This window comes from Rhinolophus hipposideros, assembly GCF_964194185.1.
Source record: "Rhinolophus hipposideros genome assembly, chromosome: 16".
In the NCBI taxonomy this organism is placed as follows: Eukaryota; Metazoa; Chordata; class Mammalia; order Chiroptera; family Rhinolophidae; genus Rhinolophus; species Rhinolophus hipposideros.
The window spans coordinates 32,214,563-32,242,266 of record NC_138062.1 but is presented as its reverse complement, the minus strand read 5'-3'; the positions used below and the strand labels follow the sequence as shown (position 1 = coordinate 32,242,266).

Sequence of the window (27,704 nt, the reverse complement as noted above, 5' to 3'; positions counted from 1 at the left end):
CCAAGAAGGGGTGACATACTCTTCATGTCTTGGTTTAGGCTAATTTTAATAAATGGAAAGACATCTGTGGGTAGGAAATAGGCAGGGAAGAAACTCTAAGTCTTTTCGTATGAGAAAACAAGTGAAATTATCGGGTATACTTAACTTGAAGACTTAAGAATACCAGTCACAATTTGTAAATATTTAGAAATCATCCGATAGGTTATAAAATAACTGATGCTTGTTATAAGTTTGTGAGCTATTAATTCATTGGGGTTTGCTCCATCCCACTTCCTAGTTGTATGACTGGAAAAGTCACTTAACCTTTCTGAACTTTAATTTGCTCACATTTAAAATGGAAATAAAACCTATCTCATTACATTGTGGTTAGGATTAAATCATGTAATATGTGTAATGGATATAAAACTATTGTGACATCATCTTTTTGTAAGACTTGTAAATACATTACGTTTTACTTGTATTGTTATATGTTTTGAATATCTGATAATTCACAAAAATTCAAGCTACAAAGATGTGGACAGATTGGGAGAGAATGGTCCTGGCGTTAAGTAGGATGAAATATTTAATGTTTAAGTGGGAAGTGATTTTGTAAGTAACTGGTTCATTAGTGAAAATTCTTGTCTTGGGAAAACTTGCTTTCTAACCAACATTGTAACTGCAGAGGCTTAAGTAATAAATACTCAGAAAACTAGAACTGTTTGTATCTCTGACCCTCCAAGCAAAAGGCATAGTAGTATTTTGAATAATATCCATACTGTTTAAATTATGAAAGAGCGTGAATAACAGTAGAGATTATTAGGAAATACTTGTGAAAAATCATTGCCCAACTCTATCGTTTGCCTTAACTAGTCTTAGCATAATTCCAGAGTAACCCGTCTGAGTCATAGCAGATGTGGCTCTGAAATAAATCTGAAAATTTAAAAAGCAGAAACCTCCCATCTATTGGGGATATTTTTTATCCCAAAACCCTATTAAATCATATTTTTAAAGGTTTTTAAAATTTTTGTCAATTTTTTTTTTTTTTTTTTTTTTTTTTTTTTTTTTTTTTTTTTTAGATTGGCACTCTTTCTGTAATTTTAGGGATATGGGCTGTTCTTTGTGGAAAAAGAGTTCTTCACCAAATTATTTCCTTGTATTTTCTTTTCCAATTGGAATAATTAAAATTTCTTTGACCTTCTTACATTGGATAAGTTTTCCTCTTTGTTACCTACATTCCTGTTTATATATGAAATACATAATTAGACCCTTTATGAATACAGTGATAATTTGTTTCCTATGTCATCTTTGTCTTTTAATAAACAACATAGCTTTATTATGACTCTAAGAAGATATTCAATATTCTTCCAAGATTAAAAATATCCTTCATTCCTCTTTTTCACCTGGGGGAAAAAATGCCTATTTAGAAATTTTCCTTATGGAAAAAATTAAAGTCTTGAAATCAAACCTTTAGTTTTCTTTACCCTATTTCTGCACATTGATTTGCTCTGTTTAATTCCTTAGGGGCATAGTCTAAGTCATAATCAGAGATTAGCTGTTTATGAAGGAAACAAACAAGATGCATTTATAAATGAAACTGGGATATCAATGAAAATCCATCTTTTGAAAAGATAGCCTTATGCTTTACTTTACTTAGCCAATTAAAAAAGAGAGAGGGGGAAGATCACGCAGTGGCTCCTAAATTCAGTAACTAATAACAATTTGGTCCTGAGAAGATAGGTTAGTGACCACTTTAATATTTAGCTTATCTTCTCTAGAAACATCTCTCAGTTTTACATATTACCAAAAGCAATTGTACAAGAAAATTACACACTATTTTAAAAATTAAGTAAAGCATTTCATGGAAAGCATGGCTCCGTTGCAGAATTCTCTCTGTAGCATATATGAGTTAATATTTAATATTTTTATTGACATTTTATTAAGCTTCGACTGAGCTGCACATTGTTATGGTAATTGGCCTATATTTTCAGGCTGAACTTGAGCGTGAAAAATGAGTATTAGAAGGAATGAGAAATCAGTGCAAATAACACCATCTCTTTACATCCAAAAAGCAAGCATTCACAGTATTTATTCCAGAATTCTTTTGTTGAATAAAGGACCCGGGGAATAAATGGTATGTTGAAACTCTTAACTTTTTATAAAAGCAGTTGGGTAAAACTCTGTTGAGATTTGAAGATAAAGCACATTATAGGGCATACCTTTAGATTTGATAAGGGAAATGTCTGAACTTGGAACAATAAATAAGGCCACATTCTCTCCGTTGGCTTCAGTGGAATTCTCAGTGATGAGATTTAGCTTTCTAGGTTAACGTAAGTTTCAATTTTACTGTGGTTATTTCATTTTGATTTTAAATGGCAGCAGAATAGATCATCATGATAAACACCACTTGCATTGCAGCTAATAAATTTTTACTTATACTTAAGCATTGAAAAAAGTAATTTGGTTTTCTAATTTTTTTGAAATTCAGTGCAAGCACTATATGAATCGGCATTCCATGATTAAACCAGCTTAATCATCTTTGCCAAATAGCCTCTAAGGAAACATATTGTTAAAATACCACCAAGAGTTTTTCATTGTCTTTCTCCATTTCACTCTTTCCTTCTGTCCCCCATTTTTCTTAAACTCAGAGTTGCTGTCTTTCTTTTGCTCTCTTTTGGTCTCCATCTGTAATACCATATTCAGAATTTTCACTTCTATTCTTGTCTTCAAGCAATATTTCTAACTTTATTTCTCTATATTTACACAACCATTCCTAATTTAAGCTCCACTGCAAAATGTCCCATAATCCAAAATAAATTTATAATTAAATAATGTATTTTCACAATAAACAACATGTTTAAGCAAAAGTCATCTTCTGAGCCACTTTTTCCCTGCTCTCTTCTAATGTGGATAAACGAAGCAACATTCAGTCCGCACAGTTGGGAAAAATCTTGGCAGAATCATCTTTATGCTTAACTCATGCAAATCATTGAAAAAGTCTTCTTCCAAGTGTTCTGTTTTCCTCATTATTGTCTCAACTTTTTGAACTTCTCATGAATTAATGACGAACTTAGCTATCTAGGTGGATTTCTTTTCATTCCCTTATTCAAATAAAGCTTTTGTCTGATACTCTTTTCTAATGCCAGATAACTGAATATGACTGGAGAAGAGAGAGTTGCTCAGGTTTTTCTTTTATTGTTTTTAATCTGGCACATCTACTATTATTTCCATCTCTTCACTCTGTATTTTTCACATGCAACCTAATTTTTTTTCTCTCTTGAAGAGTTTCTCCAGTGGTGTGTCTAGGTTCTTACACTTTTCAAAGTACCAGCTTTGGGTTTTTATCTGATTGAATATTCTTGTTATTCCTTTTTTCAGTCTTTTTGAACGGAAAGCCTAGTTCAATATTTTTAGTACAAAACACTGCTTTAGAGGTGTATCAAAAATTTTGATACTTAGTGCTTTCATTGTCATTTAGTACCAAGTTTTTCTTTATTTTTTTCTTAAATAGTAATTTAGTATGTGCTGTTAACTTCCAGATACATTATTGTATAGTAATCTATAATTTATGTTAATATATACTAATTTATAGTGATTTTATGTTGCTATTGATTGCATTGCATTTTAGTCAGAGATCACATTCCATCATATGTTGATTCTTAGTTATTTATTAAAGCTTCCCTTTTGGCTTACTACATAATTTTTATAAATGTTCTTGTATGCTAAAAACAAACAAGTGAAACTACATCTCTATCTATAAATTACTTAATTGTTTTGTTCAAATATTTGTACCTGTACTTCCAAGTAAGTTATTGATTTATCTATTTTTTTAATTATGGTTCTGCCTGCTTTTGTTTTATATATTTGGAAGTTATATGAAATACGTTTCCATAATCATTATAGCTTATTTACATATTGTTTCTTTACCAGCATGTTACTCAAGTGTTTGTTTTATGATTTTTTTCCTGTAATTTTTTTCTAATATTTAAATTATTGTCCTTGACTTTTTAGACACATTTCTTTGATATGGGTTTTTCTATCTTTTTCTTCCCAAGTTTTTTGCATGGTGTTTTATAAAAGTTTTTAGTTGACAACATATTGTTGTATCTCAATATTTGTTAGCATCTACTTTGAGAATTTCTTTATTTTAATGTGTAAATTCAACCCTCTGTATTTGTTTTAATTATGGTAATATGGAGAACTATTTTTGCTCTTTCTGTGCTTCATATGTACCATATTTTAATTTACTCTTTTTTTCTCCTTTCTCACATTCCGTTTGATGAATTAATATTTTTCAGTTCTGGTTTCAAAGTTATTTAATCTATTTTTATTCTTCGATGTTATCCTTAGCTCATACTTGTTTTTGTTTTTCTCATCAATTTCTATCATGAAACTTCCTCTGATTCTCCCTGTATGCCTCTTCCCAGTAACTTTCTTTTTCCTACAGTAGGAATTTGTATCATCCAGCATTTTAAATCTAAGTCATGGATGTACACTTTTGGGGATGTGGTGTGATTTGCTAGTGGAGACAAAATGATTTTATAAGTTATTTATCCACTCTTAGTCCTGTTCTCTTAGTCACTTTCTCCTTTGTGCTAACAGTATGCCATTAACATATGCTTATCATCTTTAATAAAATTTTTATATTTGCACAACTAACTTCTCGACTAGATCTTGATGTCCTTCAAAACAAGGACTTTTGTGTTTTATTTATTGTTTTATCACCCAACATATTATGTGGCACATATTAGGTATTTGATAGATATTTCTTAGTTGATGCTTAAATGAATGAACATTCCCCAGGTCACTCAGAACAGTCCTGACCATAGACATACACTTATTGAATATTTATTGAATTTAAGAAAGTTGGATCATCACAAAGCATTAAAACCTTTGACTTTAAATTATGCTTCATTTTTGCTTGTTTTTCACACCTCTCAACCTTATTCAGTATTTTCTTTTTTTCCTTTGCAGTCAGAATTCATTCAAAGCGACACTAGTTTCCTGAAAGCTCTTGCTTCCCAATAGATTAAATTCTTTTAAATCTTTTTTTAAATAATGTTGATTATAATTAAAAACATTGCTTTAGACATTCTAATTTCATTTTTTTCATATCTACAGATAAATAGGTGTTCCAAAGGAGATATGCAAAATATTTAATTGGAAACTTTTTTTTTTTTTACTTAGACGTTTATCTTTCATATCCCTCACACTGTGTGAACCCTCCTCCCCCATCCACTATCCCTCTGAAATCGCACACAGCCATTACATTTCCACTGTCTCTATTCCTAATGCTGTACTCCACTTCTTATAAGTACATATATATATACATATTTTCAAATTTTTGAGATACCTCCATACTGTTTTTCATAGTGGCTGCACCAATCTACAATCCCACCCAGCAGTGCACAAAGGTTCCCTCTTCTCCACATCCACGCCATTACTTGTTGTTTGTTGATTTATTGATGATAGCTATTTTGACCGGGATGAGGTGGTATCTCATTGTGGTTTTTATTTGCATTTCTCTAATGATTAGTGAGTTTGAGCATTTTTTTCATATGTCTGTTTGCCATCTGTATGTTCTTTTTTGAAAAATGTCTCTTAATGTCCTCTGCCCATTTTTTAATTGGGTTGTTTGTTTTTTTGGATTAGAGTTCAGTGAGTTTTTTATAAATTTGTGATATTAACCCCTTATCAGATATATCATTGGCAAATATCTTTTCCCACTCAGTAGGGTCCCTTTTTGTTTTATTGATGGTTTTTTTTACTGTGAAAAAACTTTTTAGTTTGATGTAATCGCACATGTTTATTTTTTCTCTTACTTCCCTTGAGCGAGGGGATATATCAGTAAATCTTTTAAATCTTTTAACTTGTCACTTTAAGCCATTATTTAAAAAAAAAGCGGGTAATTGAGTTTAAAAAATCACCTTGAAGAATTTGACTTCAGTAGTTTCTGCTTTGACAGGTTTTAGTATATATTAAAGGAGATTAACAAACAGCATCTGTATTGTGTGCTAAATTAATTTCTAATAAGAGGGCTGGAAGTGTTTAATGATTCAAATATGAAAGGGACATGTCAGGCAATCTTCTCAGTCCTGATAAAGAAATTAAGAAACAAGGGGGAGGGGACAAGAGCCTCTGTTTTCCCAAGGTGAGTTTTTTATTTGATTTGGAAATGTTCTGGGAAAGACAGAAACAATGAAAGGTCTTGTTATGTCAGCACTTGCGTCCTGCAAGATAACCCAGTACCCTTTCCTTATTCTACAAAAAAATGGTCCAGTGACCCAGCTATCCCTCAGACCTGGTATTCTTTCTCATTTTTCTTTAGTAAGACTTGACTTTGAGTGACGAACACACAATGAAATATATGCATATAGATGATGTTGTATATTATAGAATTGTACACTTGAAACCTAAATAATTTTACTAACCAATGTCACCTCAATAAATTTAATAAAAAGTTAACTAACATTCAGGGAATAATAGATTTATTCACTGCTCTCACTTTCTTATCATGCACTTTTTAAACTTTTTAATACAGATTTGACCCTCACCATTCTAATGACATTTGTCTTTGTCATTAATAACAATGGCTCCTTTTTCAATCACCTTTTTAAAAAACATCTCACAGCATTTGGTACTGTTAAACAGATCTCCAGTCTGTTCTCTTTTGAGATTGAATGCTATTGATTTTAATTTACCATCTATGACAACTGGAATTCTTTCCAACACCCTCTAAATGCAGGCATTTCTTAAGGGTCTGTTCTTTGTGCATTTGTTTCCCTCTGGATAGTGTATTCTTCAGAAATTTCATCTTATTATTTGAACCACTTTCTATACAGCTTTTAATAGTGTATCCTCAATTCTAACTCCTCCCTTTGGCTTTATACCTAAATTTCTCAAATATATTAAGATTGGATTTATCAATCTTAATATATTATAATTGAGATTAATAGATTAATATATTAATCTCAAATATATTAAGATTGAATTTATCAATATTTACTTCTTATCTAGGTTTTCTTTCTTTGTCAATATTTTCAATATGATTCTATTTATCTAAGTTCTGCTTTGACGTATCGGTGCCTAGAGCCTTTATATCCACTTTGTATGGAAGTGAATGAAGGGTGGCACAATATGCCACCCCAAAATATGCCACTTTAACATAAGGATTATTTTAAACTAAAGGCATGAAAACAGCAGATGCAACAAGCGCATTCTGATCTCCCCCTTTTCTTAAAACAGGAGATAAAAACTTTCATATGAAAGATGTGCTCCCTGTACCGGAAAAAAGAAAACAAACAAATAAAATTCTTCAAGAGGGAATCAAAGTCTATAGAATTCTTACAAACAGATCTTGTAAGATCTATAAGATCTTCCTTGAGCCTCCCCACATAGTTTACTTTCCCACAATTGCTTTCCTTTGTTCAATTTAGTATAAGAGCATTTAGTTTTTGCCACTCCTTTGAGTCTTCATTTCTGTATGAAGGATTCCATGTTACATAAAACTTATATTAAATAAATTGATATCCCTTCGTCCCATTAATCTGTTTCATGTCTTTTTCATTTTCAGGCACAGCCAAAAGAGGTTAAGAGGCTAAAGATAAAATTGTTGCCTCCCATACAGTACAACCGCTATTGTTTCTACCTTCTACTTCATTTCCCCTTTGTCCCTAATTTTATTCTTTTATAATAGTGTCTACTATTATCTTGGAATATTATGAAAACTTCCTAAATAACCTTGGTTCATTTAGTTGAAAGAATCTTTAAGAGCATAATATTAACCAAATCATGTTCTTCCTCCTAAATTTGAACAGCTCCTCACTCTATTGGATAATATCCAGCATCTCCTGCTTTAGTAATTAGGACACGAGTTTCTCTTAGACTATTTTGTATATGATTTTTTTCTCAATACCTTCCCATGAACCTAATTTTGCAACCAAGATACAGAGTCAGCCTGTCCTCAAATACCTCTGTAGTATGGATAAAAACTCTACACTGCTGGGAATCTTTTGTTGCCCCTTTCCATTTTTATTGCTAAATAGCTCCCCCAACTAAAACTAGATTATTTTATTTTCTATTCATTTAATTTAGCACTTTATCCATGGGTATGCTTACTCTATAAGAACTACTTATAAAAGTAATTCATTTAAATTTAACAAGAAGGTGTTATTATCAGAGAAATGGACATTTCCACTTCCTTATTTTAAGAGAAACCACCGCACAGGGATGGCTGTATTCCCCCATGCAGTAGGGACGCCATCTAGTGACAACTCCACCACACTACAAACCTTGCCTCTGAGGCCCGCAAGTCTGAAGATCCACCTTCAAATACTCCTCAAGGAATATATCAAAACAAACTTTTATTGTTGTTTCAGATATAACAGTACCACAAGAAAAAATATTACATAATACTTATTTTGTGTATGGCCTTAAGCAAGCAAACCAATTAATTTAGGGTTGATGATATAGAAAAGTTCAGAGAAATAGAAGGACATAAAGTTTTTATGTTTTGATATTAATCAGTGATGCACATGGATCCACTTTGAAAGAACATATTTAAAGGAATGTTTGTAAGCTGGGGTAAGTCTCTGACAAAGGGTGAGAAATTTCTATTCTCCTGAAATAGCATAATAACATCCCCAGCAGAGTACACTCTGAATAAATATTAGCTGAAGGGTGGCATAATCGTTCAAAGCACAGACTATGGAGTCAGATGGTTTGTTGTTACAACCCCATGAGTCAGAGGACAATATTCAATTGCTCAGAATGACCATTTCACACCTAGAAACATGGAGATAACGATATGATGGTTGTGTGTATGAGAAATAATATATGCAAAATAATATATGCAGGCACTTAATAAAAAAATGGTAGTGTGTTTTAATGATTATTATTCTTTTATCTTTGATGATTTGTATAGAGACGTAAATCTGCTTTGCAAGCTTAAAAACTGTTATTCTGAGGTCCTCAATTTATTTATCATAGTGTAGAGTACGTGTAGACATTACTGTCAACACCTGGTGAAAGATCCTATGCTTACTTGGTAGTGATCAGATAAAAAAATTACAAAATAAATTATCTATAGAATACATTAAAAATCGTTTATATCTACTATATTTTTAAAAGTCTTCAGAAAAAATAAGCTGTTCGTACTTACAGCTCTCCAGTTGCATTATACATGTTTGCACATCCATTGGAAAATTCTTGAGATCCATCGGACAGGAAAGCGTTAATGTCAATCTGAAAGAGAGGGCTGTAGATGTCTAAAAGAAGTCTGTATTTCTAGAAGAGACCCTCAAAAAACAAATTTGTGAGTGAGTTTTATAAAATTAATATCAAATGCCAAAAGACACACTTCCCCCAAATCACATGGACAGCATATTTGAGGAAGCAAGAGTATCCGGGGAATCAGAATTCTGAATGTGGAAAGGCAGGGTGCAGAGAAGCAATCCTGAGTGGTAACTTTCAGTCACCTTTCTAACTACACTGAAGGAGTTGTCAATAACCATCCATCGATAGTTAGCAGAGGAGTAAACTCTGAATCTGGTGGTCTAGTTATTAGAGTGGAGTTTCCTGTTGTGGGATTAGGGCGTGTCACCAGGTCTTATCAGGGTCAAGAAATAGCCCTCTAGAATATGTGTGACATCATTCCAGGATCACCCAACTTCTGATTTGGCTTCACACAAAGTGAGATGATTGGATGGTATATACCAGCCCTCCACTCATTTTTGTCCCCTTTCCAGGAAGTATTTGTGTATTGTCATTCCAGATCATTCATCACTCTGAACTATTTATTTATTGGAATACTTTATTAGCAAGACATCTTCAGGGATTACCCACAATTTATAGTTCCTGGACCTGAGAAAAAGAGGCCCAGATCCAAACAAACCCAAGTTTATTCAAACAAAGTTCTTTTCTGAGAAGTCTCTAGCCAGCTCCTTTTATTAAAAGTATTCCCAGTAAAATTCAGTGTATTAATGAGCACCCTAGGTAGATTTGTTTACCTAAACTTTTTGACAGTAGGCAGATTACTTCACCTGACTAAATTTCAGTTCTCACATCTTTAAACTGAAGATAATAATAGTATCTACTCTGGAGAGATGTTGTGAGCAGTACAATGAGTTAGTACATGTCAAGTGCTTAGACAAGTGCTTGACACACAGTAAACGCTCAATAAATATTAGTTATTAAGGATTACTAATACATTCTACCACCCCCCGACTTTCCCATCTTTCCCTCCCCCAAATTATATAGGATGGGCACAAAGATGACTGAATTAAATCACATGTAAAAACGATTTAAGTTTTAACAAAAAATAATCATCAGCCTTAGTAAATGTAACCACATTCTCCAAAATGGTATTTTTTTACAGACCATACACATAAAGTTATAAGGATGTATGTTTTACAGTGAATACTCTTGGTAAGATCCAATTAACATAGTTTGAGAGACATAAATGAACAGAGGTCAATCTGCTGAATTTTTAAGCTTCCCAGAAGGATCATTTGACAATTCATTCACGTCAGAGTCCATAACACACTAAAAGAATGCATAGAATTCATGCTTCAAAAGCAATTTTCTCCTGGCTCAGCTAGGTAAAATGAGCCTGTAAGTATGATCTTGTAGATTTGCAAAGTTCTCTCTTAAAAAGGCAATTGCAAAAATCAGTTGGACACAATGTTCTCTGTCTTGTGAAAGGGTTTATTAGAGGTGTATGCACAAGTACATTTTGAACATACGCACATTAATTTTCCAGACATCCAAGGCTCTCTGACTAGCCAGTTTCAAATGTTGGCTTGGAGAATTAATTCTATGACCTTTTGTACGGAAGTAAATAGCATTCTCAGAATCTTTTCCAGGCTCTCACCATGTGTGTGATGTCAAATTCATATCCTGGCTATTTTTCTGGCATAAAATGAGGGACATTACATAATTCTTAAAAAAAAAAAAAGGTGCTTGAAAGGAATTATTTGGGAAAGAAAAACACTGCTTGTAGAACTCTTGTCATAAATCATATCCTGAAAAACATTTATTTATTGACATTTTCTTTTTGTTTAAGGCATGATACAATTGCTTCTTTAATAGCATATGGATAAAAAAATACGTGTCAGCTTGGTGAGTGTGATACTGAATTTCTTCATCAAAACATTACATATAAATTGTAATTTTTCCTGACCACATCAAAAGAAAACGAAATCAAAAGACAATTAATCACACTCTACTGTTTTGGAAATGAATATTTTCTTGTGTAAGAGAGGACACTAAGTTCTCTTTCTGAGACAAGACACATAAACAAGATATGACGTTTTTTATTTTCTCCTAAGAAGTCTTGGCTTGGTGAAGTAGTGATGTTAAAAAAGATGACTATAATCTGTGACAAACAATTGACCTCATTAAAATGGAAGTGTCGCCCATTTTTGAGCAAACATAACCTAGAGTATGGTGTCTATCTCAATCATTAATTAAAGTATTAAAAAATGTTTTCTGATTCCATTTTAGGCTATGAAAATAAGTATTTTAATTAGTTCCTAATATTTCTAAATTTATTAAGAACAATGGATTCTTAATTTCATCTTTGAAATATTATCTGTAATGGCATAATAGGTAATACACATTTATTGTGCTTACTATGTGGTAGGAATTATTTTAAATACTGTATACACACACACACACACATATACATATATATATATATATGTATATATATATATATATATATATATATATATATATATAATTTACTACAAATTTATAAGACAAGTAAACTGTATTATCCCTATTTTAGAGATTAGGAAATTGAGAAGTTAACTCACCTTACATTACAAAGCAGAAATTGCTAAATTTGCAACGCTGAGGGTCTAGCTCTACATTCTATGCTCTTAAGTTTTAAGTATATTGCTTTCAAAGGCAGTGGGACATTTTTCATGAAAATGGCTTCTGTAATTAATGTGACTTTTTAAATTTTATGTTTTTGTAACACAATAAATGAACATTTTATCCACTATTAGAACATTTCATCCCCTATTCGTTATTAAATTTAAAGTAAAATATACACAAATAATTATCCCAGAAGAAATAAGAGCAAGTAATTAAACTTTAGAAAATATAAGGAATTTCCCCAGGTTTTTTTATATATTTACTTGAGTTATTTGGTATTTTATTATGAATGACTCTACAAAGAATAAGTAAACCTCAGGAGAGATTAAATTGTGGGAACGCTAGAAGGGAGATTAGAACTAGTGTTGTAATTTGGAACTTTGTTGTCATCTGATTATAGAGATATCATAAAGCTAATCAACCCATCACCAATGCAACCTCAGCATGGTTGGTGCTCCCTTTAGGAAGCTGATATAAACTATGGCCTCTTCAGAAAAATACACATAATCACACACAAGCAAAAAAATTCGCCTTATAACAGATTTTCTGGCATTATAAATTGATTTCCCTTGAATAAACAGCATCTTTTGAAATAATAAGTTTGCCTTTTTTATTTTTAAATCAATGCCTGACTGTATTCAAAAAATTAATATACTATTGTACAAGTAAACTTTAATTCTTTGCACAATTGAATTTCAGAGTGATTATATTAGCTTCAATAAAAGCTGAATTTGCATTATGATCTTCGACTAGTCACTGTGCATAGCATTTTTGATATAAACTGTCTTGCTATTTGATTTTTAATGTAAAAATACTTCTGTAACGTAAGTAGAAAAGTTGGTAGTATTAGTATGTGTTACTAATATTAGTAAAGTAAGCAGTAGATAAGATTTAACCGTGTGGGGACAGAGCCCCAGAAGCAGTTTCCAGGCTCTCGGCTTCACGCTAAAAGGTGCTCACTCAAGTAGTAAACGGCCATCAACTGTGATTAGATGGCCATCAGCTGTGGCTAGTTGGCCGTCAGCTGTAACCAGTGAGCCATTAGCCACTAATATAACTGCCGTGGCTAGCTAGCAGCAAATGGGGGCTAGCAAGAAGATGGCGGCTGAGCTGGCAAGCGCGGATTGCAGGTATGATGGTGGGTTGCGGACAGTGTGGATCCAGCCTCCAGTGAGACTATAGTGCCGCCAGAAAGAATATAGTAGTGTGACTGCCCTATCTGTGGCTCTGTGGGTGCTCCTTTTTGGCCTCACCATGTCCTGCGTTACTATGTGGGGAGCGGGACATACCCTGCATGACCAACTGTCTAGGATGTGTGCTTCCATTACCTTGAGATGAGGCTATTACTGTCCCCATTTTACAAGTGATAACACTGAGGCTTAGATCAACAACTTGCCAGTGTCATTGCAGGGCTAATTTGTGGATTCTGGAAAATACCAGAATTTAAGCTATTTTTTTGGTTTTGTGTTTCAGTTTTTCGTTTTGTTTTGTTTTTTTTGTTTGTTTTCTTTTATAGAAAGATAACATTAACAACATTAGTGCTTATTCTATGCCTGGCACTATGCTGGGTGCTTTACATACATTATTTCAAGCTTAAGAGAATTAATGTTTTCACTATCATGCATATAAGAAAAATGAGACTTTCACAAGTAAAGAAACTTGCCAGACATCACAACTGGTAAATTGTAGAGTTTGGCTCTGGATTGGGAGACAGTCCTTCTTGGGCCCCTTCTGCTCTATAGTGTACCTCTTGCTGAGGGTATCAAGACAACAAGGCCTCGACTATTCCTTTCCCATTTCTTGGGCTGATTATGCAGCTGCTAATTTTGAGAGATGAGATAACATTGTTCCTCTGGACAAAGAGAAGGCTTGCTTATATCTTGCTATAAAAGCAGTGGATTCCCCCAACTCCGTGTTCCACAGCTGTGACCCAGACCCACAGTGTGTGTTATATCCCTCTGGTCCTGTTGCATTGTTCCAATGAGACTTGAGGACAAGGGAGAAGTAAGGCAAATATGCTGATGCTTGTGTTGCTTGCCTGTGCTAAGTAATCAATTCCTCTGTCTCTGACCCGGGACTCTTGTGTCCGCAGTCAGTACCCATTAAATTAAGTAATAAGCTAGCTTTACAAGTAGAGTAAAATCAATACCAAACTTGAAAATCTGGAGTCATTGTCAGGCTCCAAAACCCTCACTTAAAAGTACTTCATTTAAAAATTATCAATATAATTCATGTATATCATTTAATGGTTCAAACAGTTATATAAAGCATATAAAAAACAGAACAATTGTGGCTTTGGCCTATCCATACCTACTTCCATTTGCAGCTCCTCAGAGGCAGCCTTTCACTAGATATTTATCTAAAATTTACATTCATGTATCTAAATTGCTGTACTATTATGCTTGATTTTTAAATTTGTGAAATTGTTTATTAATTTCCTACAAGGGAAGATTGAAATTTATTTCTCTTTATACCACGCTCCATGTACACTGAGCTCTCCACTTAAAATATAGCTATATAAACATTTATAGCTAAATTAATATTCAGTGCTTACATGTTATGACTATGTAATTATTGCTCATGGTTAAACTTAGTACTTTGCTATAATTACAGCTTTTGTATAACATTTTGTTTTTCTTAGTGTCAATAATTGTCTCGTTTTAACAAACATTTAATTTCAATTCCCTATTATAATTTTAAATTGTACAAACTCACTGTCGGAACTACAAAGTTCCTCTCAATAGTTAAACACAGCGGGTAATCTATCAATTTATTGTTTTGCATAGAAAAATCTCTCTCTCTCTCTCTCTCTCTCTCTCTCTCTCTCTCTCTCTCCCTCCCTCTCCCACTCTCCCTCTCTCCCTCTCTCCCTCTCTCTCCTCCTTTCATTTTTCCTTTGTTCCTTTCTGATCAGATGTTGAACCTGTGCTGATGTTCTGATTTTCATATCATTTCTCTCCTATTTTCTACTTCTTTGTACCTTTATTTTTTTACTTCTTTGTATGTTGACTCTACTTCGTTGGAGAATTCTTTACTTTATCTTCCAAATATTCCACTATTTTTTTCCTACTTTGGTTTACTATTTGCTCGTATTATGCTCTGAATGACTCCATTTTTCCTTTCCTAGGAGTGTCTTATTTCATGCATGCAGTTGTCTTATGTGTCCAACATACTTTTTTTTATGGTCTTTTCTGTTCCCTGAATTTTCTCTTGAGTCATTCTTTTCTTTTTGTTTCTTTAATTTTCTTCTCTTTTGTTTATTTTCTCTGCATGTTTTTCCTGGCCTCTGCTTCTTTTTATTATTCTTAATATTATAGGATGTCCTGAAATGTCTATTTACATATAAGAACGAACTACTAAAAACTATTTGGAGCTCAATTAGTAGCCGATGTTCCTTGAGTAATGGTCTTAATTATAGGTGATAACATGGCTGCCCAGAGTTTTCATTGGTGGTTCCTCAAATGTCAATATCTGTAGAGTTTTTTCTATTGGGCAAGTTGGTGTTTCCAGAGGTGTATTCTTCTGACTACTTCTCAGTATTAGAAGTTTATGTCTGGCTTTCAGCATTTTAGGGAGAGCAAGGGTATCATCATTTATTGTGCATACCTCATATGATCCTCATTTTTCTTAATATGATGCCTAATGACAGATACCAGCTGTACCTGGAATCCCTACTCCTGAAACTCTTGACAGCCTTTCTGAAGTGTTCTGTCCCATTCAGAAGGCCAAGAAGTAGCCAGCCCCTGTCTAAAGGACGTGAGTGAGAAAATGAGGAATAGAAGGCTCACTGTTCTTCCTACAAAGTTTAAATTAATTATTTTTCTTTGATCTCTTTTCTAGACCCCGCTTTCTGAAGTCCTAGCTGTCTCAAATTTCTAAAACTTTGAGGATATTATTTTCTTCCTTTTGGGTTCCCCCACCTTGGCTTAGGTTTCATCTATCTCTGTCTGTTAAGTTGGTTTTCACAATTGAATTCATTTTCAAGCTTCCTAAAATATGTTTTCGTTATTCATTTGTAGCTATCTCCTTTCCCATTACTTTCATCTTCCTGTGTGTTAATGTCATTTTATTCCTTATTCAGTTTATTTCTTTGTTTTAGTGGGTTTAAGGAGAAAGTAAGATAAGTGGATACGTTTAACAGGTCAGGTTTGCCAGGACATTCTGCTTCTTTCTTTAAACAAGCCGGAAAGCCAGATCTCTCATGAAACATCACAGATGCTCCATTTGTAAATTGGACGAGATTTTTTTTTCCCCTAGCACAACTTTTGTTAACAAAGAAACTGTTTGCCAATTGAAGATTTCAAAGTCCGGTGAAATTTCCAAAAACAACTCACAAGAAACAAATTTAGTCTTTGATCGTGTGAGCCAGGATATAGCAAACAAAAACTGCGAGCTGAGAGACATCATCTGCTTCATCTAAATTCAAACCAAAAGACAAAAATGCAATTCTGAATTATTCCATAACTTTCCTCAAAATATTAGAAGAAAGCTGAGCAATTTATAATGGATGGCACCATTTTCCAATTCCAATAAGACTTGATATAAACAACTAAATATCCATAATCATATAGAACTTACACACACACATTGCATTTCCATTCTATCAATGGAAATAGTCTCAATATTATAACTGCAAAATCATTATTCAGTGCTACGTGATGATAGATTCTTGTAACCTATGCCACCCAAAATCTATCTGAAATGAAACAGTGCCTCACAGTTGAAATAAAATCATACCTTTCACAAAGTTAATTTTCAATTAGCAGGATAAAAGTTAAACTTGCTTTATTTGCACCCTGTCATGGATCGATATCCGTCACGAATTCACACAAAGAGGAGTCAAGGATCATGAACTCAGGTTACGAGCTTCCATCACAAAATGCATGTATTCAATTTATAAGTAATACGTAAGTCTTCCCGAAAAATTCACACAATATAAACTCAGAGATAGTAAAATCTACAGTTCACCTTTACTCCTACCCAAATTCAACTGCTCATTTCAATAGCTGGTTATTCTCTACCAATTGTTGGGCATCCTTCTCAACTTCTTGCATGGATTTACATATATGTGTATTTTTACATACAGTTAAGCTTACATATATAGTGGTTTAAGTAAAAATAGACATAAAACATTTCTCTTAAATTGAAATATATTTGGAAGCTTTTCCTTATGAATACATTTTGATCTATCTCATGGAGAATATTTCATGATATGGGACTATCAGTGTGTTCTGCCTTGTTCTTGGAATATATAGGGCTTTTTTTGTTGTTGCTATTTCAGTGGTGCAGTGGCCATCTTTGTAAATGTGTAGGTTTTGCCCTCCAAATTCACCCCTTTGCAAATAAAATTCATCCTTTGCAGATCAAATTTTTCCACAAAAATGTTTTCTTAATCTTTGTAATAAAAATAAATCCAATGTTAAGTTATTATTAAAATTAAATATGTTATTGCATGTGTTTAATAATAAACAAAATACTTATTTAACATCAGAAATACTTACTTATAACTTCATTTATGTATAATGGTTCTCCTGCCACTGCTCGTGGTAATTTCATATACATATTCATAAAATAATTATGACAATCTGTAGGAGTAATAGTTGCAACAGAATGATTAATGAGATCTACTAAATGTTCATGGTTTGATGGATCAGCCAAAATATTTCTTGTGCAGAACTTAATTTTTGAAAAACAAAGGTGAGATCGAAATATGTACACCAACTCCTGTGACCGTGCCAATGGTTAGAGGATGAAATGTTTCCTTAAATTGCAGCAATAAACATTTAGGGATTGGTGTGGCATGAAATAATTGCACATTATACAGTTACTTCAAATATTTTTTGCAAATTTCTTCAGAGATTATTGCAGAAATTGGATGAAGATTATCCGGAAGAAGTGTGGTTTGTTTTGGACAATGTAAGCCTCCACAAAACCCAGGAAGTACGTGATCTTGTTGGTCAGACAAGACACACTTTATTATTTCTACCACCATACTCTCCAATGATGAACCCCATTAAAGAAGTTTTTTCAAACATTAAGTTCTGTGCAAGAAATATTTTGGCTCATCCATCAAATATGAGTTCATCCATGAACATTTCATCCATGACTCATCCATGTTCATGGCTCATCCGTGAACATTTAGCAGATGTTATTAATCATTCCATTGTAACTATTATTACTCCTACAGAGTGTCATAATTATTTTATGAATATGAATATGAAATTACCATGAGCAACAGCAGGAGGACCATTATAAATGAAGCTACATATAAGTAAATAAGTATTTCTGATGTTTAATAAGTAATTTGTTTATTATTAAATACATGCAATAAAACGTTTAATTTTAACTTAACATTGGATTTATTTTTATTACAAAGATTAAGAAAACATTTTTGTTGAAAAGTTTGATCTGCAAAAGGGTGGATTTGATTTGCAAAAGGGTAAATTTGGAGTGCAAAACCTGTGTCTTATGTACACATGAACATATTAGTAATATAAATTCCTAGAAGTAGAATTGCTGCATTGAAGGATAAATGAATTTTATATTTTTATATATCCTAACACATCATCTTTACAAAGTGTTAATATCAAGTCATGTGCTCACAGAAAGGGTATTAGACAACATTAAATGTTACCAGTCTTATTAATTTCTGACAGTGAATTTATTTTAAAATGTTTCTTTGTTTGTTACTTTTCATCCCCCCATCAATGTTATGATTTTTTCTTCAACTGTCAAATATAATTTAGAAAACTCAAGATGAGAAGAAAAATCTGTTATTGTATTCACTCATATTTTCACTTACTGTTTCCTTTCTACCTTCTTGATGTTCCAGTGTTCCTTCTTTTATTGTTTCCTTTCGGTTTAGAAAATGTCTTCTGATTTTTTTTTTTCATAGATACCCAGAAGAGGGATTGTTGGGTTGTATGGTAATTCTATACTTAATTTGTTGAGGAACCTTCAGACGGTTTTATATAGTGGCTGTACCAGTTTACATTCCCATCAGCAATGTATGAAGATTCTTTTTTTCTCCACAGCCTCTCCAACATTTACTATTTCTTGTCTTGTTAATAATAGTCATTTTAACAGGTGTGAGGTGGTATCTCATTGTGGTTTTGATTTGTATTTCCCTAATAGTTAGAGAAGTTCAGCATTTTTTCATATATCTGTTGGCTGTTTGTGTGTCTTCTTGGGAGAAGTATCTCTTCAGGTCCTCTGCCCATTCTTTAATTGGGTTGTTTGGTTTTTTTTTTTTTTGTTATTTTGCTGTATGTGTTTATGTATTTTGGAGATTAGCCCCTTATTGGAGGTGTTGTTTGCAAATATCTTCTCCCATGCAGTTGGTTGCCTCTTTGTTTTGTTGATGATTTCTTTTGCTCTGCAGAAGCTTTTTAGTTTGAAATAGTCCCATTCAGTTTTGCTTTCATTTCCCTTGTCTTTGAGGTCAAATTCATAAAAATCCTCTCTGAACCCAATGTCCGTAAGTTTAGTACTTTTTTTTTTTCCTATGCAATTTATTGTTTCAGGTCTTATATTTAGGTCTTTGATTCATTTTGAGTTAATTTTTGTGTATGGTGACAGATAGCAGTCTGGTTTCATTCTTTTGCACAAGGCTTTCCAACTGTCCCAGCACCATTTATTGAAGAGGATTGCTTTTCTCTGTTGTAGAGAGCTCCTTTGTTTATGGCTCCTTTGTTGAAAATTATTGGCGAGTAATTTTGAAAGTCTTGACTCTCCCCTAAGACTCCTCTGATGCTATCCCAGCAGGAAGGGAGAGGAGTATCTGTTACTGCTTGGTGAGGGTGGAATTCCTGGCTCTCCATCTAGACACTATAAGGTGGGAAACCCACTACAGATTGGTGGGAGATGAAAGTCCAGCTCACTGTTTAGCTTTTTCAGGTACCATGTTGGGTTTTGGGTGACTTATTACCAGCTAGCAAGACTGGAAGTCTGGCTTCCCACTTGGGCTTTGCTGGCTTGAATGTATGTGTGTGTGTGTGGGGGGGAGCATCTTTCTCTGTGATGTTCGACTGGAGTAGAACAGTTGTCTAAAGGTTTTCTGTCTTGCGAGGCTGTCCCTTTCCTAACACCTACAGAATGTTAGATTAGATGGAGAAATTAGGCTCCGTTGGGACTTTTTTGTCTGCACTTGTTGATGCATCCAGATTGTTGGCTTCTTCAACCTCAAGTCTCAGATATATGAAGTAAAAAGAAAATTCTGTGAATTCTCCTCCAGGTTGTTTCCCAAGGTCCAAGATCCTTAGTCTTATATCTACCATTGGGAGTCTAATTAAGGTAGTGTCTAAAGTTTTTAGTTGTACTTAGCAAAAGGAATAGGGAAAAGTATGTCTCTTCCATCTTCCTGCTGTCTTTTGGTACTTATGCTTCTTGACAATTTTTTTAAAATGTTCAAGATTCTCTTGCTTAGACCTGGGATTTACCATTAAGTTATTCATTCCTATGAAATCACAGTGCTTAATTAGTGATGAGATCAGAAATCGTCCTTTATGTCTTATGTAGCGATTAATCAATCAGGATTGTATTAACACATATTAGTTTTCAGAAATCTGATGAAAGTGTCACTTCACACTAGAGTGATATCACCTTGACACTCGTCAGAAATAATAAATGTATTAAAAGGAAATTTGTGCACATGAAATAGGAAAATATGAAAACAGATATAATATATTGGGATGAAGAGATTAGCATTATTTATAAAACCGTTTTGTAGAAAAAAGGTTTTTTTTAAATCACTAAGCTACTAAGTTTAAATTTTCATTTTCGTTATTTCTGCATTATACTGTTACCTGGTAAAAATAATATCTAGCCCTCATATTGGGCAGATGAACTCAGAATCAAATATCCCTTTCTGGATGAGAAAAAAAAAATGTTAACAAAAGGAAAACATAGAGATAAAATATAAGAAGTTAATATTCAGCCTGAAGCCTCATTATTTTCACCTTGATATCTCTTAAAACATGTTTCTAGTATCACATATATTTTTGAAACAGTTGACTATTGCTAGAAATTGAGCATATTCTCTTTCTCTTAAAAAAAAATGACATGAATTTTGGTCCTGACTTCCTTTTTTTAAAAATTTAATTAAATGAAGAAAATCACTATGGAAGATTTAAGATAATCATTCTATTTTAGAATATTTTTCAGTTGTGACACAAATCCTCAAGTTATTTACTGAATTTATACCTGTTTGATATTTAATGAAGAAGGTACTAAAGTTCGACTGTCAAGAAATTTTATTATTGGTGTTTATATTTTGGTATTAATTATTGTTGTGTTTTAGTATTAGTTTAAAAAGTTACATGGTCTTCTGAGAAATATATAATAAATAACTAAGGTGTACCTGAGATCTTTTCTGAAGGATGACCAGAGAAGCCCAAGGAGATCTAAGAAGTACACATGCCTGATGAATAATTTTTGGAAAATGGATCCCAGACAACTAAATCTAAGTATTTCTTCACCTATAAATATTCAAAGGCATATTCATACATAAAAATATAATCACAATGCATGATTCAGCTACCATTCAATTTGTCTTTAAACCACCCACCAACTTTGCTGATGTTAACAACCTGGGCCACTTGTTTAAAAAGTGGATTTCCAAGAATTACTCGCATAATTCCTGGATCTGGAACTTGGGTCAGTTATTGTTGCTTAGACATGTTTGGAAAATGGTATATTAAAGGAACTCAAGTGGAACAATGAAAGCACTTACTCAAAAAATTTCAAAACGCTCACTAAAAACAAACAAAAAACCACTTTTCACTAAAATCAGGAATTTATGACTCACCTTATTGAATAAAGAACATTTCCATTCTTGAAAATTCTTAACAATTTGTTGTCTGTAGTAACTTCGTGAAAGTTGGCACCCTTTTCATTGGCAAAGAACAAATCAGGTTTCCAAATGGAATCCAACATGGAAGGGTCTAGGTCTAAAGAGTCATCAGGATATTCACTATATGCAAGGCGAGGATCGTTCCACTTCTGACGAAGAAAGATATTCACTCTGTAATCCTGCGATACAGAAAGAAAGGGAAAACAAAAAACAAAAAAACCTGTGCTTTAAAATGTTTAGAATTTTGTGTGTTATTCTTTGGGCTTCTCTGAATTATAACAAAAGCCACTGACACCCTTGTGAGATTTCCATCCCCCACCATCATCACCCATTATTATTGATAGGAGTCATTTTCATTGTGAGGCTTTGCACATATGTTTAGCAATCTATATACCTCCAAAGAAAGGCCACAGAAGAGCACAATTTTATCATGCTTATATTTTGCTATTCCATTCCAATTTTACTCTACTGGTTTGTTAGAATAAAATACTGGATTGTTATTAGACCCTGTAAAATATTTTCAGCTTCGTGTTTATTTTTTAGAACCATTTCTTTTAGTAGTTATCTAATAGTATCTAGAATATAGTTAGAAAGCAGTCTATTTTATAAAAATGACCATATATACTTCTTTATAACAAAGACATATTCTCATGTTCAGTATAGTGTGTAAATTCCATAAAATAGGTGACTTGGGAAAAGTAACAGGTGATTTTGGAATAGTAAAAGAATAAAAAGAAACATTATTGCCAGTAATTCTTTAAGAAGATTTAGCTAGTGAGATTTCCAAATTACAACTTTCATAATCAAGTTAAAAAAAATGAGAGTCAGTGACTTCAGCCAAATTCTTATTCACGATTTCTGGACTAGTATATAAAATGACAAAGATTGAGTCAGGTGTATGTCTGGTATTTGTACACAGTGTATAAATATAAGCATTATCTATGACTTTATAATAAATACAATTTTCCCCTTAGACTTTTTTAAAATGAGCAAATAAATTAAATGTGTAGATTTTATTGTAAGCATGAGTAAAGTGAACATTTTAAGAAAACTACATTTGCATGGAAAATAGCCAAGGCTAGAGATATTCAGAGAAGCTGAACATCAGTTTTCATCTACTTTTTTATTCCTTTAATACTAAAGGAATAAATACTTGTTCCTTAATACTAAAGGAATAATTCTTGTTGATGTATCCAGATTGTTGGCTTCTTCAACCTCAAGTCTCGGATATATGAAGTAAAAAGAAAATTCTGTGAATTCTCCTCCAGGTTGTTTCCCAAGGTCCAAGATCCTTAGTCTTATATCTACCATTGGGAGTCTAATTAAGGTAGTGTCTAAAGTTTTTAGTTGTACTTAGCAAAAGGAATAGGGAAAAGTATGTCTCTTCCATCTTCCTGCTGTCTTTTGGTACTTATGCTTCTTAACAATTTTTTAAAAATGTTCAAGATTCTTTTGCTTAGACCTGGGATTTACCATTAACTTATTCATTATTTTACCAAATATTATACCAAATAATCATAAAGAACCTTCCATAACATCAGACCTGATAGATGGCTTATCTTGTAGGTAGGTCAAAATCAGAGTTTTCAGTGCATGTTACAAATCTATATGTTCCCTTTCTCATTATTTGTGCACTGAGACACCTATCTTCTAACTGTAGATGAGGTTATACACCAGATATAATAATATATTTTCTGCTTGGTAGTTGCCCCTGTTCAGCTTTTTTATCACAAAGCTCATGATAATGTGGAAATCTCACCAGCCATGTGCATCAGTAGAATGTGCAAATGGCTATGTATGAACACGCTTCTACCAACCAAGGACTCATCCTCCCCTAGCCTAGAGTTCAGAGCACCACGAAGCACACCTCATATATATATGTTTGTATGTATATGTATATGTATGTATATGTATATATACATATATATATATATATATATATATATAATTGAAGTATTGAAGTATTTTTATGCTATAAGTAAGTTTTTGATTGAGAATTCTCTGCAGCTGTTCCCCACTGTCAGGCTAAAATAAAAGTACTTTTAAGTTTCAGTGTATGTAATAAAATTTGGTTGAATCTCTTCATCCTTATGTTATTGATTTAGTGATAAACTTTAAACACAATCTCAGATCCTCCAGGAATACTTTTTGCTCTAAGAGTGAGCTAAAAAAGACATCAAGTATCCTTCAGTTTCTGTTTCTCAGTCACACAAGGAAAAAAAATCAACTGTCACCTGTCACCAAGGCCAAAAGTTATTCTACATTCCTTGTGCTCTTTCTGTCAAAAAAATAAATATCTTTGTTTCATAACACATTTAGGTATTTGATTTAGGGTGAGGATCAAAAGCAAAACTCAAAAATGACCATCTCTTGAAAACCTAGAAACTTAAATTTTAACAGTCCTCACAGTTTGGGTTTTGACCTGCTTTGCAAATAAACATTGTGCTGAGAAGTTTCCCTATTACACAACCAAATTCAGCATTTCAAAAATAACTTTTTAAGGCTGATTCCTCATAGCCAATGTGTCCCATCATACCCAGCAACCAATTATATTAATTATTTTTAAATCCTGATCATTTGTGAAAATGTGCAAAGGAAAGGGTAAGTAAATAAAATAATACCACCCTAAAAAGAAGTCCTTGTACCACGATTCAAAATAACTTGCATGTAGTAAAATGCTATGAACTGAAGAAGGAAACCACTTTGCAAAACAGAGACTAATGGATGTGTATGTAATATATGCAAAAATATTTAAAATGGACTTATGAAAACCAGTTAAAAATTTAATCACTCCTGGACTATACATAAAAAAAGTGTAATTGTTTTATTAATGGAATTTTCCCTGTTCACCTGGGCTATGATTTTTTAAGGGTGAAAATGTAGAATGGTTATATGTGAGTAAAAAAAAAAAAAGAACCATAACAAATATGAAATAATATATATTGAGAGTGAATTCAATACTTATAGTACACATTTCTAAAATCTAGACTTGCATTGAATCCATTCATAAGTCTTATAAGGCAGTTAAATTGACACTTATATGTAATTATAAAATTTTAGGACAGAGATATTAATGACCTCCAGAATCGTAACATAATACATTTGTGATGTTTTAAGCCACTAAATTTGTGGCAATTTGCTATAGTAGCAATAGGAAACTGATACAGATGTCTTTTTTAATGGATTTGGGGTACATTATCATTCTCATTTTTTGAATAAGTTCCTAGAACAATTGATTATTTCTGTCAGCCACTCTAGAGGGTTGAACATTTAAGGCAAAAATCACTGAATTCATAGCCAAATGGAACATTAACTCAGAATTCTTCCTGTTTTTAGGAGTCCTGATCAGAAATCCTGGCTAATTTCAAAATGATCAGAAAATAGCTTTCCTTTCTCAAAGAAATAAGGACAAAGGGCAAACTCCCTGACATTTGTCTTGATGGGTTAGTTTTATAAGATTTTCGAATTCTGAAGAACTGCACCACATAGGTCCGCATGCATCACAGTGCAGAGCACAAACACTCAGTGGGAGAGTAATTGTTCTTAATGTCATGTCCATAATATCCCCCATGTTGCCTGTACCATCTGCTCTATGAACCCCACCACAGGGAGGTCGGACGTCCAGGGCAGCTGATTCTGAAATAATGGCCCATTGGGAAAGTGCCTTTCAGTTCTCAGTTACTAAACCAACCGGGAAAAAAAGCCATTTTATAGCAACAATTTAGAGGCTCAGAAAGGTTATTTCAAAGCTCCCTTTGACTTCTTCATTATCCATATGTTTAATTATTCTCTAGAAAAGGGTGGAATTATTTTCAAATTATGAAAAAGAAAATTTAAGGACACCTAATTATGTACCAATTAGGGAAACATACATTTTAAAATTCCCAAGAAATAAGTAGACTTTCAAAAAAACGTACAAAATGAAATATAAGCAAAATCCACCCCATTTTTCAGAATTGCAGAGGGTTTTTATTTTATTTTAAAGTTTTTATTAAAAACAGAGCCAACATACAATATTATATTCGTTTCAGGTTTACACCATAGTTATTCCACATTTATGTACCTAGAGAAGTGATCACCATGATAAGTCCAACAACCAACTCACACCATATCATACTATCACAATATTATTAACTATATTTTCCATGCTGCATATTATATTGCCATGACTTATTTGTTTTATACCTGGAAATTTGGACTACTTATTACTCTTCACCTTCCTCCTCTTTTCAATTTTTCAATTACAGTTGACATGCAATATTATTAATTTCAGGAGTATAGCATAGTGATTAGACATTTATATAATTTAAGAAGTGATCCCCCTGACTAATCTAGTACCCATCTGGCACTATATATGGCTGTTACTATATTATTCACTATATTCCCTATGCTGTACTTTACATCCCCATGACTATGTTGTAACTACCAATTTGTACTTCTTAATCCCTTCACCTTTTTCACCCTGTTCTCCCAACCCCCTCTTATCTATCACCCCAACAAATCTAGTACCCATCTGACACCATACATAGTTATTACAATATTGACTATATTCCTTATGCTATACCCTACATTCCCATAACTACTATGTAACAACTAATTTATACTTCTTAATCCCTTACTCTTTTTTCATCCATACCCCCAACCCCCTCCCATCTGGCAACCATCAAAATGTTCTCTGTATCTATGAGTTTGTTTCTGATTTGTTTGTTTGTTTTGTTCTTTATATTCCCTTAAAGTTCAGCTGCTGATAAAGCCTTCTGTGGTTTGTGAGTTGGGTGAGACAGGGCCTCAGGGAGTCACTAGATTGGGAACAGTTATGTTTACCAGATTAATATAGATTCTGGTTTGGTTCCTGTGCTCAGCCTGGAGCTGCTCAGGGAAAGTCTCAGAGCTCACTGAGGCCAGTCATGACCTTCCTGGGGCCTGTGGAATCTGATAGTTTGCCAAGAAACAGTGCAATGCAGGCAGAGCTGGCTGCTCCCTGAGAGAGTGCCTTCAGCATTGGGGGAGTTGGGTCCCAGTAGTCAGCAGGGCAGAGCTGCAGATTTCACCAGGCCAATAAGATTCAGATTTGGGCATAAGCGTAGGGTGTGAGCTCAACACATTAAAGATGGCAGCTGCCTACCCAGCTGCAAGGAATAAGGACACTGCACAGGGAAAATGGCGACTGTCTTCCAGCCCTAGTCTTAAAGCCACACATCTCACTGTGCTCCCCGTATGCCTACGATGTCCCCCGAGTCACAGTCCTTCCACTAAAGTCCAAGGTGATGGCCTGCGAGCAAGGAATATGTGCACAGGTAAAAAGATGCCTGGGTTTCCTGCAGCCTTCCATCCCATCCACATGGTTGTAATCCCCGTTGTTTTTTACAGCCAGATGTTGTGGGGGCTCTCTTCCTGGCACCAGTACTCTGGGGTGGGGAGCCTGGGTTGAGGCTGGGATCCCTTGCTCCTCCGGGAAGAACCTCTGTGGCTGAGGTATCAATCTCTATTTTCAACCACCACATGGAGGTTTGGGACCCACTTGGTTTGCCTCTCCACCCCTCCTACCAGCCTCGACGTAGCTTTTGCCTTATATCCTTAGCTATAAAACTTCTGTTCATCTAGACCAGGGCTGTCCAAACTGTGGCCCGCAGGCCAACTGAGGCCCGCAATCCATTTTTTATTGGCCTGCAGCAAATTCCAAAAATATATTTAGTTTACTTAAATAAACCAGGTGAGGCAATACGTACTTCACCTCGAGTGAGTGCCCCGGCTGTTTGTGTATTTTACTGCATTAGGCCCTCGGTGAAAAACATTGAAAAAACTTTAGACATCCCTGATCTAGACTTCAGATGGTTCACCAGGTTGATTGTTCTTTAATTTAGTTGTAATTTTAATGTGTTCATGGAAGGAAGCAGGCACAGTGTTTATCTACTCTGCCATCTTGCATCTTTTCTCAAAGTTATTTTTTTTTTTTTCCCCAAAGAATTTTATTTTTTTAGAATTATTTCAAGGATTT

The 27,704-nt window shown here is 33.6% G+C and overlaps 1 protein-coding gene across 2 annotated transcripts in view; it reads right to left on the bottom strand.

The window, feature by feature from the left end:
* The window catches only part of GLRA3 (glycine receptor alpha 3), a 146,381-nt gene that overhangs the window by 54,003 nt on the left and 64,674 nt on the right, over nt 1-27,704 (bottom strand). For both annotated transcript variants that reach the window (XM_081075682.1, XM_081075683.1), the window contains exons 4-5: nt 21,662-21,885; nt 9,137-9,219 (exon numbers count right to left, since the gene is read on the bottom strand). In XM_081075682.1, the coding sequence (XP_080931808.1) occupies nt 9,137-9,219; nt 21,662-21,885 (307 nt within the window). The remainder of the gene's footprint in view (nt 1-9,136; nt 9,220-21,661; nt 21,886-27,704) is intronic.